The following is a 15,284-nucleotide window of genomic DNA, read 5'->3' as shown; positions in this document are numbered from 1 at the left end:
TTTGCTTCTTTTTTCACCCCCATCCTCTAGCACAATACCACGCACATAGTAGGCACTTACTAAATGTTTGTTGGATTGCATCGGCACGAGGAAGAGAGGATGACGACGACGCTGATGATAGCAATGACTCCCCCCCTCCCCAAAGGCAAGCTCCAGCCAGTGAGGTCTGGCCACATCTGCAGCCAGGACCGTGAAGGGTTAAAGGAGACAGACAGTTCCTCCGAGTGCTTCTCTCTCTCTCTCTCCCTCTCTTTCCTCTCCTTCCCCACCCTCCTAGTTTTGGCAAGGGATTAAAGTGCTCCCCCCTGTGGCAGCAGTGACCCAGAAATGAGTTTGATTCACGGAGTCCTTCCTCCATAACAAGTAAAACGTCAGTCAGAGAGTGCCTCCGTGTGCGAGTGTGAGAGTGCGTGTGTGTGGTGTGTGTATGTGTGTGTGTGTGTGGTGTGCGAATGTTGTGTATGTGAGTGTGTGTGCATGGGTGCGCGCGGGTGTGTGAGTGCAAGTGCAGGAGCCGCTCTCGGCTCGCCTCCCCACCCCGCGGCACCCTGAACTCATGAGGCACCGGGAGCCGCGCTCGCTCGCCGCGAAACTCCGAGCCCACTGGCGAGCAGCACCATTGCAGCAGCAGGTACCGGGCGTGTGTGGTGTGTGTGTGTGTGTGTGTGGTGTGTGTGTGTGGTGTGTGTGTGTGTGTGTGTGCAGGGTGCGTGTGAGCGCGCGGGGGGGAGGGGGCGCGGCGGGGTGTGTGTTGCGCGCGGGTGAGTGTGTGCGAGTGTGTGTGTGTGTGTGTGTGTGTGTGCGTGTGTGTGTGCTGCGTGTGGGTCCGGACCCCGCGGCGGCGTTGGCGGCGGCTGCAGGACGAGCCGAGCCCGAGCCAGCCGAGCCCGGCAGAGCACGGCAGAGCAGAGCTGCACAGCCATATTTGATGGGTCTGTTGCTTTGCTCGGGAGTTCTCGGGAGTAATTTAATGCCGAAGGTCGCTGCCTAGTGGAAATAATCTAGTACGTCATTAATATGGCGCCAAAAGATTGGGTTCTGGATATGTAACCAGGAGGGAGGGAGGCAGGCAGCCAGGCGGGCGGGCGGGCGGGTGAGCGGGTGAGCAGGCGGCAGGCAGGCAGGGAGGCAGGGAGGCAGGGAGGCAGCGGCTCAGCGCTCCTATCCCGCCGCTAACTTGGGCATTCATGGCTGGGGTCCCGGGGGAGCCATGGGAGAAGGAATCAGGATTATTTGGGGACCCTGAGAATTGAGCTAGGTTGATCAGTAAGTTTGTATTTTTAAAAAGAAATTTAAAGAAAAAATTTGGAGCGGGGGGGAGGGCTGCTGCGGACTTTAGGAAACCTTTCTTTCCTTTTTTTTTTTTTGGCATGGATAAAGCCCTTCCAGTGTTCAGGTGAATCCTCAATTAACCGTTCCCAAAGCACCTTCGACGTAGCTGGCCCTCGCGTGGAAGGTTTTCCAAACCCGGGTGCATCGGGCTGCCTGGGAACAGAAAGGAGCCTAGTAACAACTTGGTAGACAGATGGCAGTGGCAGGGGAGTACAGGTCCTTGTCTATAGGAATAGACGGTGTGTTCGCGGCAGTGTGATGGGGAGCATCTATCTACACAGCCATAGGTGTGTGTGTGTCTGTGTCTGTGTGCATACGTACGTACATACATGGGAAGGGAGCCACGAGCTAGCTCCTAGAACCGTGTCACCAGCAGTCCAAAATATTCATTGCATCAATTCAAGAGTACTGGGAAAAGAATTGGGGGAGGGGGAATATTCTTCGAATTGGGGCTCTCTGTCGCTAATTAGGCTTTTTACTTTTCGGCGAGATTAGCGGAAAGTGTAAAACCCCTTTCAAAGGTGAAATTAGGAAGGAGTCGCTTTGGTGGCGAGGGAGGGAGGGAAAGTACCGATTAATCCTGAACTTAAGTGCATTGCAAATTGCAACCTTTGGCACCATTTGCAAATTATGGAGGTGGGGTCCTTTGACCACCTTGATCTTGAAAATGGGTGTGTAGCGTACCCCACGGGGCAGCATGTTGCCAAGATCTTAAATGCACGTGTTGTGTTTAGGAGCGGGGGGGAGCTTTGGGGCTGTTCCCTCCCCACCAGCATGCTCTTTTGGAGCAGTTTTTCCCAGGGTTGCTTGGTGCTTGCTTTGCAAATGTACGGAATAGATGGCATGTGGAATGTTGACCTGGGATTCGAATCCTGTCGGAACGGTCCCATTTGCTGGAGAAATTCGATCCCCTCCACCTCCTTCCCGCGCCCCCATCTCCCCGCCCGCCTTTGGGGGGGGGGGGAAGAGGCGGGGCCGCCTCGGGCTTTTCTGCAACTGAAAGTGGTGGCGAGAGTAGCAGCATCAGTGAAAGGCAGGTGCACTAGGACCATCTTTCAGGGGGGCTCCTCAACTTCCCTAGCTGTTTGCGTTAACAGCCTCTCCACCCTCCCACTGGCCGTGGGGTTACCTGGGAGGAAAGGAAGTGGGGTGGGGGTGGGGTGAGGATGGAGAGAAATGGATGCTGGTCTCCAGCGGCACGTGGGCAGGTGCAATGTGGCGGAGAGAGGGTGTAACTTTTGCAACCAGCCTCTTTAATGCCAGAGGGGAGCTGATGGAGAAGCAGCGTGGGGGTAGGGAGACACTTTACCTAATATGATTTGAAGGTCCATTTAACAGGCCAAGTTTGATTTCCACGGGGACTTTGCATAAGCTGCATGGGGTTGCGGACAGAGAACAAGATCTAGTAACCTGGTTCTGCCCTTTAGTAGCTGTAACCCGCTTGGTGCCATACACTTCCCATCCCTTCGCCTCAGTTTTCCTTATGTGTAAAAGGAGGAATTGCTGTCGATAACCTCACGCCAGGGTCCCTTTCGGCTCCCTGTCCTAGGAGGGGGAGGGATAGAGGGGCTGCCAGGAAGAACTCAAAGGGGCAATGCCCAGGCCACTCGGCCTGGATAGAACGACAGAAAGCCCTTAGGCGTGCACTGTTGCCACCGCAGCCTTGAGAACTGCCCGCGAGTCTGATCCCTGGAGAGCCGGCAGCCTCTCCCTGGGATCCCCTGGCCCAGATCAGGGCGCGGCGGCTGGAGCAGGAGAGAGCCTGGGAGGAGGAGGAGGAGGAGGAGGAGGAGAGAGAGAGAGGCTGGCGTTTGTTTATTTGTTTTGCGCCGCCTTTTTGCTGGATGGTTTCCTGTGACAGAGGTGATACACAGTTTCCAGAACTGTCTGGGGGTGGGAGGAGAGGATAGAGACAGGAGATGAAGTCTTTTCCTCGCTGCCACAGCCGCAACTGCAACCCCCAAACCGCTTTTCTCGCGCTCCCCCCACCCTCCCTCCTCCGGCATGAATGTGCACGCTGCTTCACCCGGTGCAAGCGAATCCGGGAAAGCTAGGGCGCCTCGCCGGGAGGTGGGGGTGGGGGCCGAGTTTGATTTGCTGCCGGGCCCGAGCGGATTGGTGTAGATGGCCCGGGGGAGCAGGGGAGGGCGGAGCGGCGAGCCTGTGGGTGGGGGTTTGAGACTGCTGGTCACTTTGCAAATGCAGCAGGGCGGCGGCACCAGCTGGGGACGTTTCCTTCGGTGAAGGTGGCATCCTTGTTGGAAGGGCTTATTCGGGCGGCTGGGCCTGGAGTTACTTTCTGTCGCTCCTCCTTTCCTTTTCCCCTCCCTCCCCAGCCTCGTTGTTATTTCTGCCCTCTCCGGAAGGGGGGTGGGGATGGGAAAGAGCGGCAGATAGTTCTGCGGGCACCCTGGCAGTGCATGCACGGTGCATTGGCTTGCATTCCTTGCAGATGCAGGCACCGAACTAATTCCGCGAGGGGCATGTGTGTGTGCCCCTGGGCAGCAGCTGGCCGAGTCCTGGAAATGTGCCTGTGCTTACCGCCGCAGCAGTGGTAGTGCGTCCCCTGCTCAGCCTAGCCTCGCCCTTCCTGCTAGAGCCGCCGAGGAGGGCGCCAGGGGCATGCTTGCTGCAGCTTGGGGACCCTGTGACTGCTTCAAACAAATAGTCCTCCCGCGCCCGCCCACCCAAGCCGGCTATTCAGATATGCTCCCAAACCCCGTTAGGAGGGCTGCCTTCCCCAGGGAGGCCCGTTAAAGGCAGCATCAGTTTGCATCCCTAATCAAGAGGGAGGTTCCCAGCCTCAGATGAGTAGGAATATTTGTAGCCCTCTAGCTACACAGGCGAATCCTGACTTCATTTAATTATCTTCTACAATCGTGGCAGCCGGGTAGGAATGAAGACGAAAAGCCGCCTTCCGGGTGGAGAGCATTGGGAACTTCCTCCAGCAGGAATGGAATGCTCTGAGGGGTTCGTAGCTCCTCAGGTGGCTATGTTAAGCCCAACCAGCCCGGAGAGCTTGCTGGCTGTCTGCACACCCCAAGTCCAAGGGCCTGGAACTTCTGTTCTTCAGCTCAGGACCGTGTGTTAGACACACAGAAAAGTGATCACTTAAGCGTAACAGGGACTCAATTCAGGAGTTACCATCCTGCAGGGCATGAAAGACATAGGCTCCCCAACTTGAGCTTTGTTCACGTTCCTTGATCACGTTTAGATGAAGACACCTAACAGTTCCCCCAATCCTAGTCCAGAAAAGCACAGCTTTGGAGTCAGAGTACTGGACTTGCTACTCAGATGCTGAAGTTGTTACTTAACTACACATGGGATCTTGAATAACCTGCTGCTTCCTTCTGGGCCTCAGTTTCTTCATCTATAAAGTAGAAGGATGAGGCTAGCCCATCCCTGTGATCCCCTCCGGCCCCAAATCCTCCGACTTCTAGGTGTACTTTGAATTTTAAGTGTATAATGGGGCAGGGAAGAGCAGAAGGCTAGACTATATTAGGGATGCTCTGTGGAATAACTCTTCCCTCCAATAGTTACAGCTCAGGAAGCAAATATTACTGAGTATTCACAGATAATCTCTGATTTCATCATGGATTACTCCTGGTATGGGAATTTCTACAGCTTGCACTAGGTTGTTTTATTATGGGAAAGTCCTAGAGAGTTGCCCAGGGGTTACACAGCCGGGAGGACCCATTTAGAGTCAGACTAGACTTCACAGGCTATTCTAGAATATTCCCTTATTTTAGGGATGAAGATACCAAGACCCAGAGAGGGCCAGTAACTTGCCCAGGCTCATAAGGCATAATCTGGATTTGAATTCAGGAAGTTCTCACTCTGTCCATCACTTGGTGTTGCTGTCAGTTCACCTTCCTTACTGTCCTCCTTGTCCAGGGATTCCAGTGTTCTGAGAAGTTCTCTGGAAGGATCAATCAGATCACTCCCTAGAGGATCCATAAGAAAACATCTTAGAATCTGTCTTCCAGTGTGTTCTAAGAAAAACTTTAGTCCAATAACTGATTTTCTGGAAGGAAGCCCAATTAGGGATCTCCCTCCTTCCACATCTTAGATGGGTCCTTATAGAGGCCTGTAGAAAAGAGTTGGTTGTGTGCCTGGGGAGGAGGGATGTGATGTGTCTAGTTGTGTGTAGGAAACTTTGTGCTGCAGTGAAGCAAATCCTGGATTTAGAAGCAGAGGACCTAGGTGGGGATCCTGGCTCAGCTCATTAATATAAGCCTGTGGGAGCCTGGGTCTCAGTTTCCTCATTTCTCAACTGGAGGGACTGCACTTGATTATCTCTAAAGTCACCTTCAGTCACGTAGTCATTTTATAGTCAGTTATCTGAAGGTTTAGAATTATCTCCCATTTAGGGTATCCCTTCTGCTTCTTTACGTAGGGAGAGTTCAGTGTTGTCTGAATGTGGAGGGGAGAGGGGGAGAGAGACTGACAGAAACAGGAGAAAAAGAAAGGGAGGAGAGAGGGATTTTATCTTAGAATTAGGAAGAGTCAAGTTCAAGGTGTGTCTCTGATACATACTGCTAGCTCTGTGATCTTGGGCAAGTCATTTAAGATCTCCCTGCACTAAGGAGTTTTTAAAAACTAAAATAAAGGGATTTTGCTGATCTGATATGCCTTCTTAGAGGGAGTTTACTCAGCAGGGAGCTCCTAATACCAGTGAAATCACAGGTCTCAGTCCCTATCCCTATTCAAACATTTGAAAGCCTTCCTGCCTCCATTACCTGGTAATTTATTTGTATAGAAACCAGAATTTTCATCCACATCTACTTTAAATTGATGCAGTAGAAAGAGCCTTGGATTTGGAGTCAGAGGACAGTTTGAATCCTGGTTTTGCCATTTCCTTTGTGACCTTAGGCAAATCACTTGAACTCAGTCTCCCTTATTCTTACTACCCTCCTTCCAAGTTTACTCCTCTCCCCTCCCTTTCCCTCCCTTTCCTTCTCTTCCCCTCCCTTCCCCTCCTGCCTTTCTGTCTCTCTCTTGCTCTCTCACTCTCTCGAGCAGAGACTGTCTTTTGCCTTTCTTTGTATTCCTGGTGTTCAGCACAGCACCTGGCACATAGTAGGAGATGGATTAATAAACACCAGTTGGCTGACTGACCCTCCAGCCTTCTGTTCCCTTGTCAGTAAAGTGCCAGGGTTGGATTAGATGTCCTCAGAGGTGAAGGGTTTAGGCATATTAGTAATAGCTAACATTTACATCATGCTTAACCTGTGTGATTTCATTTGCTTCCCCCCACAACCTTATAAACTATTACCCCACTTGATAGCTTAGGACCCAGTCTCAGAATTATATGTATGTATTTGTAAGTATTTGAGGAGCGATTGTGACCCAAGTCGTTCTGACTTCACATTCACCATTCTATCCATTACTGATTGCCTCTTGGATGACCTCTCAGGTCACTTTAAACTTTGAATCTATGTTACTGTGTTTGTATGAAAAGGCTTCAGTGAGGTGAAATACTTAAAACTAGCCAATTCTGCAGAGGGGGAAAACCCAGAGATGAACAGGACCCTTTACAGTTTGAGTAGGAAAGGTTTTATTTTAAGCATATGTATTAACCCATGTGACAGAATTTACTACTTAGAGTAGTTAGTGGGTTTCCTCCAGGAAACCTCTGTTCCCTCCAGTTAGTAATGACCTTCTCCCTCAGATCTCACGTTCGGATGGTTTTTTTAATGAGGTAACTCTAATCATAATATTTTACACTTTTCTGTGTTAGTTATGTAACTTTAGTAGGCTTAGTGAAGGTGACTGAGTGTTAGCTAAACTTTGTAATGCCCGGGGCCCAGCACAGTTCTATGGTGGATGTAGGTTCTTCCTAAGTAATTATTTGGTTTTTTTAAGGGACTTAGCTGGAGTAGAAACAACTTAGATTGCATTGTACCTAGTAGGTGCTCAGGAAATGTCAGCATGGTTTCTAAAAATTTTTATTGCTGCCTTTTGTCTTCATATCAATCATTTCTCACTTTCTTCCAGATTCAATCCTCTCTTATGACAAAGAAAACATTAATCAATCTCCCTACTCTTTTCGACTTAATTTTTTTTTTCTTGAATAAATCCTGAAATTGGCATTAGAAGAACACTTAACTAGGGGGCAGGACCTGTAGAAATAAAATCCCAGCTGGGTAAAATGAGAGAACCTTACATTCTTCATTGCATAAACACACAAAAACACACAGCATACTCACACAAAAAATAAAATTTTAATGTAACTTCAAGCTCTTGAGTTTGGAGAGCATCTGTTTATTTTTAAAATAAATTCAAGAAATTGTTTTCCTAATAGACTTACCCACGTACTTGTTGGAAAAGGGACTGCCACATGATCTCTTTGTAATTCTGAGGTTTTGGTGCATTGGTTTAATGTTCAAATTCAGGCTTGCTACTCATTGTCTTTGTGTCTTTTATCACCTCGGCTGTAAAATGAGGGAGTTTAGACCAGATCAGGGCTTCCAAACCTTGTTTGTATGGTGGATCCCTTTGGCATTCTAGTGAAGCCAATGAGCCTCTTAGGAGAATATTTATTGCCAACATTCATAATAGAAGGAAATGCTACATTTCACTTAGAGGTTAGTGAAAATAAAGATGTATTTTTCCCCTTTCCAAGTTGACAGAGCCCTACAGGTTAAGAATCCTCAGGGAAATTGTTAAGGTCCCTAACAACTCTAAATCTATGATCCTGTTGAAGTATGGTCATTTCTTCTCTATTTATCCAGCTCTTTATAATAACTGTCCCAAAGTGGAATGTGCTGCCTCCTCTGTGGGGAGGAATGGATTCCTCCCTACTCAAGGTCTTCATGTAGAATCTAGATGACCGCTTTCGGTAAATGTCTTAAAGGTTCCTTCCAATCCTGAGATTTTGTAATTCTGAGCTTGGATGGTCTCTAAGGGCCTTTACAGCCTGAAAGCCCCCCAGATAGAGGAAGGAGCAGCTTAAACTAGGAGCAGTGCCTAGAAATTGCAAAGAGGCAAATTAGTTTTGATGTATGGAAACTTTCTAACGATTAGAGGTACCCAAAAGAAGAGTGGGATGCCTGGAGACGAAGTACTTTCCCTTCTCTGGAAGTCTTCAGACAAAGCCTAGATGACCACTCATGTCAGTAATATAGTAGCTGACATATATTTGCAAAGTTCTCTTTTGCGTATGTTGTTGAAGGAGTTCTTATACACTAGAAAGCCCAAGATAACTTCCACTTATTAAGATTAGTGATTCTTTGAGGGGTCAACCTCTAAATCCATGAAGGGGAGGCTAGGAGTCCAGCATCAACAGCAACGGCTGAACATTGTATGGAGGCAAACTTAGGCTCGATATAGGAGGAGAAAAAAAATGAGCACATTGAAAGCCCAAAGTGGAATAGCCTGCCTCAAGAGGTAGTGAGTTCCTTCTCATTGGAGGGCTTTGAGCAAAGGCTTTGTGACCCACTTGGGGGGTGTGATGGAGAGGTGATCATTACTCACTTGAGAGTTGGACTGAATGGCCTCTGAGGTCCCTCTAACTCTGAAAATTCTGTCATCCCATTTCTGGGAATCCGTCAAAGCACTAACCTCAACCAAAATGAGTGTTTAGTGCTTGCTTGAAGTTGGGTTAGGATATGAGGGAGCAGGGAGTACTGGGGGATTTGTGCATCTGCTGGAATTCTATTCCTTTCCTATTATCTCTGTAGATACTCAGGGGGCCTTTAATATTATAGTGGCCCCTGTTGACAAACATTATAGTTAATGACCAATCAGAGTCTGCATTAAAAACCCTGGAGCTTATAAAGCAGCTTTGCAGTGGGTGAAGAGATGACATTAGGAAAACTTACCCTGTGCCTCTTACTCTTTAGGCACTTCCCTCTTTGAGAGCCAGCAGAGAACAGTGACGGGGTGTTTGATCTGGACACCTTGGCTCTGGTCTCTGCTCTGATAGCAACATCTGTTAAATTCTTACTATGTGCCAGACCCTTGCTAGGTGCTGTGAAGATAGAGATAAAAAATGTGACAATTTCCCCTTTTTAGGAGTTTGCATCCCTTGAGGAGAGACATTGCCCATATATAAGCATGTATGGAATAAATTCAAAATATAAGCACAAGATTGTTAGGGAGAGAGGGCAATAGAAATTGGAAGGAATCAGGAAAGGCTTCCCTTAGATCAGAGGTGTCAAAAATGCAGCCTGCAACAATTCCCTGCAGAACCAGACTAAAATGGGAAATATTTAACAAAATAAATAAAAATACGATAGAACAGAGATAAGGCTAGTATGTGATTTTTAAAGTCAATGTGTGGCCAAAGGAATCATTATATATAATTTAGCAGCCCTTATTTCTACTTGAGTTTGATGCCACTAATTCTGGAACAGCATCTTGAAGGAACACTAGCTAAGGGACTGTGGACAAGTCACACCCTGAACCTTAGTGTGTAAAATGGGTGTGTCAAGATTTGGACTATTGTGGATCTCACAGGGTTGTTGTCAATCTGGACATACTTTGTTTTGGGAACTATTACTTCTTGGTCGAGAGATCCTGGATTTGATCCGGGAAGTGACCTCAGGGATGTCCACACTCCACATTCAACAGAAGAAGGAAACCCAAACCAAGAGAAGCAAAAATGATTAGTCTAAGGTCACACAAGGATTTGGATTTAAGGTCTTTTGAGTCCAAATTCAATTGCATCATGTTGGTGTGTTTAACAGGAACAAATCACTATGGCACAAATCTACTCTGGTTTTAAAAGCCCTCAAGTTAGAATCAATTTGAAAATTTCCTCGCTAGCCTGCCCGTTGTGGATCTTATTAATTGTCTGAGATATAACAGTTTCAGTTTTTTAAAGAACGTATTACCGCAGGAGGGAATCTCACTAAAATTCCAGCAGGCTATCATTCTTTACTTGACCTATTAGGAATTTCATTTCTGATTGCCCATTTGAAAGACTGACTTCTCTTTTTTCAAGCTTGCCTCCCTAGTTAAGGCCTATTCAAAGTAAAGACATGAAAAATCTAAAAGTCTCTTTTACAGTTAGTGGATCAGTTGATACAGTGCCTGTTTCTGGTAGTTTTTAGAGTATTTAGAAAATATTGTCTTGAAGGAAACAACTCAGATTTAACTGAGCAAGCCAATCCCTGTTTGTCTGGTGATACTGACAGGAGCTAAGAGGGAAGTATAGACCTTCTGTCATTATGATATTTTGGAGTTTGTTTTCTCTTTCAGTATTGGTGACAAGGGAGGCAGCTATTGTGTAGTGAAAACTGTTAGAGTTGGAAGGAGAATAAAATCTCAGCCTTGTCACTTCCCTGCTGTTGTGGCCTGGGGCAGGCTCTGAGCCTCATCTGTCAACTGAGGGGCTTGGACTCAGTGGTCTTTAAGTTAGGGACTAGGCCGAAATCCTGTGATCATAGTGGTGCACAGTTTTAAACGAGTGGTTAGGTTAAGATGCCTGAACTGGGCACTGGCCCAAGGGTGGTTAGGACCCTTTCTCTTGGCCTCCTTACCAGCTAGAGCCACCCTGTGATTTCTGAAAGTTTTAGTTGAATCGTCATCTCTGACTCAACCTGTCACAAACTAATGCCTTGGATCTGCAACTCCCTCTCCCTCTTCCTCCAAAAAGAAATAAACCAGACCATATAATCAAGCCAGACTTGAAAAATAGAGTTTAAATCAGGGGTGTAGATAGTCACTGAGATGGCAAATTTCTTGTAGTCAACAGGATTTGAAGTCTGAAAGGAGCCACCCCCTTCCTTATTCATAATGAGGAAACTGAGGCCTAAAGAGGTGTTGTATTCCTTTATTAAGCCTCATTAATTCTCTGTGGTTGGCACTCAACTTCCAACTGACCTCTAGATTATCCTAAAAACCTGCTGGGTCTTGACGCCAGATCCCAAGGAAGGTGATTAGAAGCCACAGTTTCAGTTTTAACTTGCAGTGCCTTCTTAAAAAAGGGTTATGGAATTCATTCTAGGTCAAAGCATCTTACTTTGACATACCATGAGTATTTCTTGATCTTTTAAAAGTTGTTCTTCTATAATACGAGTATAGGAAATGCTGTTCAGTTGGGAATTCCTAACAAGTTCCGAATTTTTGCAGCAAATTATATTCGTTTGAGTCTGTGGTTCCAGTGATCTGTATTACCCTTCACTTAAGAGTTTTGTTAACTAATAGGTGGAAGGGAAATCAGGGCCTAACTGTCAGGCTGTTTCATGCTGAGCTTTGTGGAATGCTAAACCTCAGCTATCCAGAATACTGCAGGAATGAGTTGATTTGAATAGGAGGCAGTGGGTCTGAGTGGAAAGAGCTCTGGATTTGAGAGAAAGATCTACTTTGAATTCTGCGTTTGTCATTTATGTGCTGTATGACCTTAGCTAAATCTTTTGACCTTTTTGAGGGTCAGTTTCCTTATATGTATAACAGGTGGTGGGGTTGTCAGTATCTTGAGGATTCCTTCAAGCTCCAATACCCTGTGAGTTTCCCATCATGCTTGGTTATAGAGTGGACTTTGTAGCCACCCAGGTCCCTTCCATTGCGATTATGAATCAATGTCCAATCCACTTTGTAGAAATTCCTAGCCCGATAGTGGAACTAAATTTTAAAAATTTAATTTCAATTGGGATGGTTCTTTCTGTGCCTTCTTACAGAGTGTATATGAGAATAGTTTAGCTTTTTTCTTGTTGGTTTAAGGCTGTACTGGCTATCAAGTCTTCCTGCTGTCTGTTTACCTTCCTCCATTCCAGTTTCTAATTTGTTCTGTCTTTGCTTAGAAACCAGGTTAGCAAATCTGTTAGAATTACTTGTAAATTAAGAGTAAATAGGCTCCTAGTGAGGATTTCAAGTGCTCATCTGGGAGAAAAACACGTGGACTTTGTTACATCATTCTGGTGGTCCAGACACCACTTTTTGTTCCATGTAAGACTGTTCACGTGGCTGAGTTCTGGGTAGCTGCGATGATATTCTACCTTGGAGGGTTTGCCTAAGATAATGACAATGATACGTAGATTCATGTAGCACTTTAAGGTTTGCAAAATACTTTAAGTATTTCAAGTATTATTTCCATTTTTCAGATGAGGAAACTGAGACTGAAAGAGGTTAAGTTGCTTGCGCAGGGTTATATAAGGTGCTCAAGGTGGGATTTGAACGCATATCTTCTTGACTCTAAGTCTACCACTGTTGGGCTGTTCCATCTAGCTGCCTAATTTGATGTTATCAGTTCATTTAGGGTTAATAAAGTCAAGTTGATTTCCTGTCAGTCAAACTAGTGGGAGACTGATTTCGAAATCAGAATATTGATTTATTAATTTATGGTGAGAAATAAAATGGCGAGTTACACTGAATATTTGCTACTGTTGGTCAGTGCATTTTCCATCCTATAGGGAACGGTACTTGAGAAACAGAAATAAGGTCAGAATGTTGCTTGGTGAATATGGAATCATGTTAAGGGAAATTGGATGAGCTTAGGGGATATTTACAATAACTACATGCTGTGGTAGCTCGTTTGGGGTGGGAGGGAAGGAGAGAGTGACATCGTCTTATGTTGTGGAAAGGGTGCTGGGTTTGGATTTAAACGACTTGGCCTCCAGTTTTGGCTCTTCCATTTTCTAGAAGTGTGACCTTGAGCAAGTCATTTAACTCTGTTGGACCCTAGTTTTCCCATCTATCAAATGAGTGCGTTGAAATAGGTGACCTCTAAGGTGGCTTCCAGGTATATATGCCTGGGATGTTGTCATCCTCCACTATAAGGATATGATACCTAAAACGTAGATTGGATATTGATTCATAATCACAGAATCTCAGAGTTGGAAGACACCTGAGTGGCCAAGAAGTCCATTCCCTAACCGAGCACGAATCCTCTCTATGACATTTCAGATTGCTGTATGTCCAGTCTTACCTCTGGAGTTTTCCCTTATACCGTGCCTAAATTTCTCTCCCAGACACTTCTTTGAACTACACCTTTGGAAGGGGAAGGGGGCAAACCAAACAAGTCTAATGTCTCTTCAGAGTGACTGTCCTTCCAGTGCTTGAATCCAGGCAGTGTGTGCGCCCTGCCCCCCGCCCCCATGCCAGTTTTCTCTTCTCTGAGCTGAACTGGTTGGAGCACTGCCCCTGTACCCTGGACAGCAACCCTTACAAATCTAGACATGTGCTCTTTTTCTAGATTCGGAGATTTGCTAGTCTCCGGTTTCACTTGTCACCATCCTTTGTCTTTGTAATACACTACTACTAGGTCATAGTTTCCAGGTTCACACATTATTTTTCATTGATTACATTTTAGCTTCTCTATTTCCTAAGGAATATAGGGATAGAAAGCACCTTGTTTTGCGTAGTTGAACTCTCTCTAAATCACCTTGGAGGGCGATTAGTTTCTGGGAAGGCTCCCTTTGGGTTGTCTTGTTAGCTTTAGTCTCAGAGGGTAGCTCTTTATGACCTAGGATCTGGGGTTCATTTTACGAATGGGTTGTGGCCATCTATTCACTCAATACAAAGTGTTACAGGTGGGAAGTGTACTGAATTTGAAACCAGATGAGTCGGATTCAAAATTTGTTTTAGCCCCTACTTATTGCTCTGGTCTAAACTTTCCTGCTCTGTAAAATGAAGAGCTTGGATTCAGACTGTTTTTAATATCTATTTACAGGATAGTTGCTTAAATGAATGTAAAACTTTTGTCTTCGTAATAGCAGAGTATAGTGGATTTGGGATCAGTCAATAAGCATTTATTAAATGCTTATTAGGTGCCAGGAATTGTGGTAAGTACTGGTTATACAAAGACAACAGTGAAAGAGTCTCTGCCCACAAAGTGCTTACAGTCTAACAGGGGAGTCTGTTTGGGCCGTAGGTTTGTATTACCAGATACGTACATGCAGAGAAGCCACATAGGAGCTTCAGAAGAGACAGCATTAGTAGGTGGGAGAACCAAAAAGTGCTTTCTGCCAAAGGTGGCTTGATCTGAATCTTGAAGGAACCCAAGAATTTCGAGAAATGGAGGTGAGGAGGGAGAGCATTCAGACCTAGGAGACACTCAGTGCCAAGTCATGGAGACAGGTGATAGAATGTCTCCTGGGGGAAAAACTCATGGGCTTTGTTACATCTGTTCTGGTGGGCTGAACGCCACTTTTTAGATAGAACATAGGCTGGACCCTACAGTGCATGGAATGGATAGGTAAGAAAGCTAGAAAGGTAGGAAGGGATTAGATGGTGAAGACCTTTGAAAACAAAGGAGGGCATTTACATTGGATCTTGGAGATAGTAGAGAGCCACTGCAGGTTATTGGGGACAAGCCCTGCGTTTTTGAACATATGACTAATTTACCTATTCAGATCTCAGTTTCATCATTTTAAAAATGAAGGGACAAGACAAGATGTTCTCTAGGGTCTCTTGCAACTCTTACCCTGTGTTTCTATGACTTCTGGGGTCTCTGCCACCAACAAATCTGTAATCATTCCCTTTCCTGCCTATTACTAGTTTGGGTTTCATGCATCATTAAAGCTAGTGGCTCAATTTGAGGTAGAATGATCGTCTGTGTGATAGCAGTGTGTGGTTTATTTGGAACCTGAATTCAGGCTCTGCTACTTAGTACCCATCTTCTAAGTGGCATTGGGTATGTTACTTCTCTCTGGTCCTCAGTTTCCTGACCTGTAAAATCAGGAGTTGGTCTGGTTGATTTCTAAGGTCCTTTCGAGCTCTGGATCCCATGAGCCTATGTAACTAGCAATATTTCAGGCCAGGTGTCACCTCTGTGTATCCATGTCTTTTAGAGTACATGAAATGTGAAGTCATTCATCATTTAGGATTTAACATACTCTGTGTGTGAGACTTCACGTAGTTAGTGGGAACGGATGGTGACTGGTCACTGGCTACGATCAAGGAATGGAGTTCTTAAAAGCAGCTGCATAAAAACAGTCTGGGCAAGTGTCATTGTCACTAGCCAGCAGAGGGCCATTCTGTGCAGAATGTTTCCTTCACCCACTATC

General features: G+C 46.0%; 1 protein-coding gene across 3 annotated transcripts in view; it reads left to right on the top strand.

Annotated features, from left to right (window-relative positions):
• The first annotated feature begins 352 nt into the window (after nt 1-352).
• Nucleotides 353-15,284, top strand: part of JADE1 (jade family PHD finger 1) — an 87,828-nt gene continuing 72,896 nt past the window's right edge. The window contains exon 1 of one of the 3 annotated variants that reach the window (XM_036763858.1): nt 353-631. Coding sequence is in view for 1 of the 3 variants with exons in the window: in XM_036763860.1 (XP_036619755.1) it covers nt 557-638 (82 nt within the window). In the remaining 2 variants the exon portion in view is untranslated. Of the gene's footprint in view, nt 639-932; nt 1,005-15,284 lie in introns of those variants that run through there. The other 2 variants (XM_036763860.1, XM_036763859.1) reach the window with 2 other exon arrangements.

The sequence above is a fragment of the Trichosurus vulpecula genome, chromosome 6 (assembly GCF_011100635.1).
Source record: "Trichosurus vulpecula isolate mTriVul1 chromosome 6, mTriVul1.pri, whole genome shotgun sequence".
NCBI classification, from domain to species: Eukaryota; Metazoa; Chordata; class Mammalia; order Diprotodontia; family Phalangeridae; genus Trichosurus; species Trichosurus vulpecula.
This window is presented reverse-complemented; position numbering and strand designations above follow the sequence as displayed.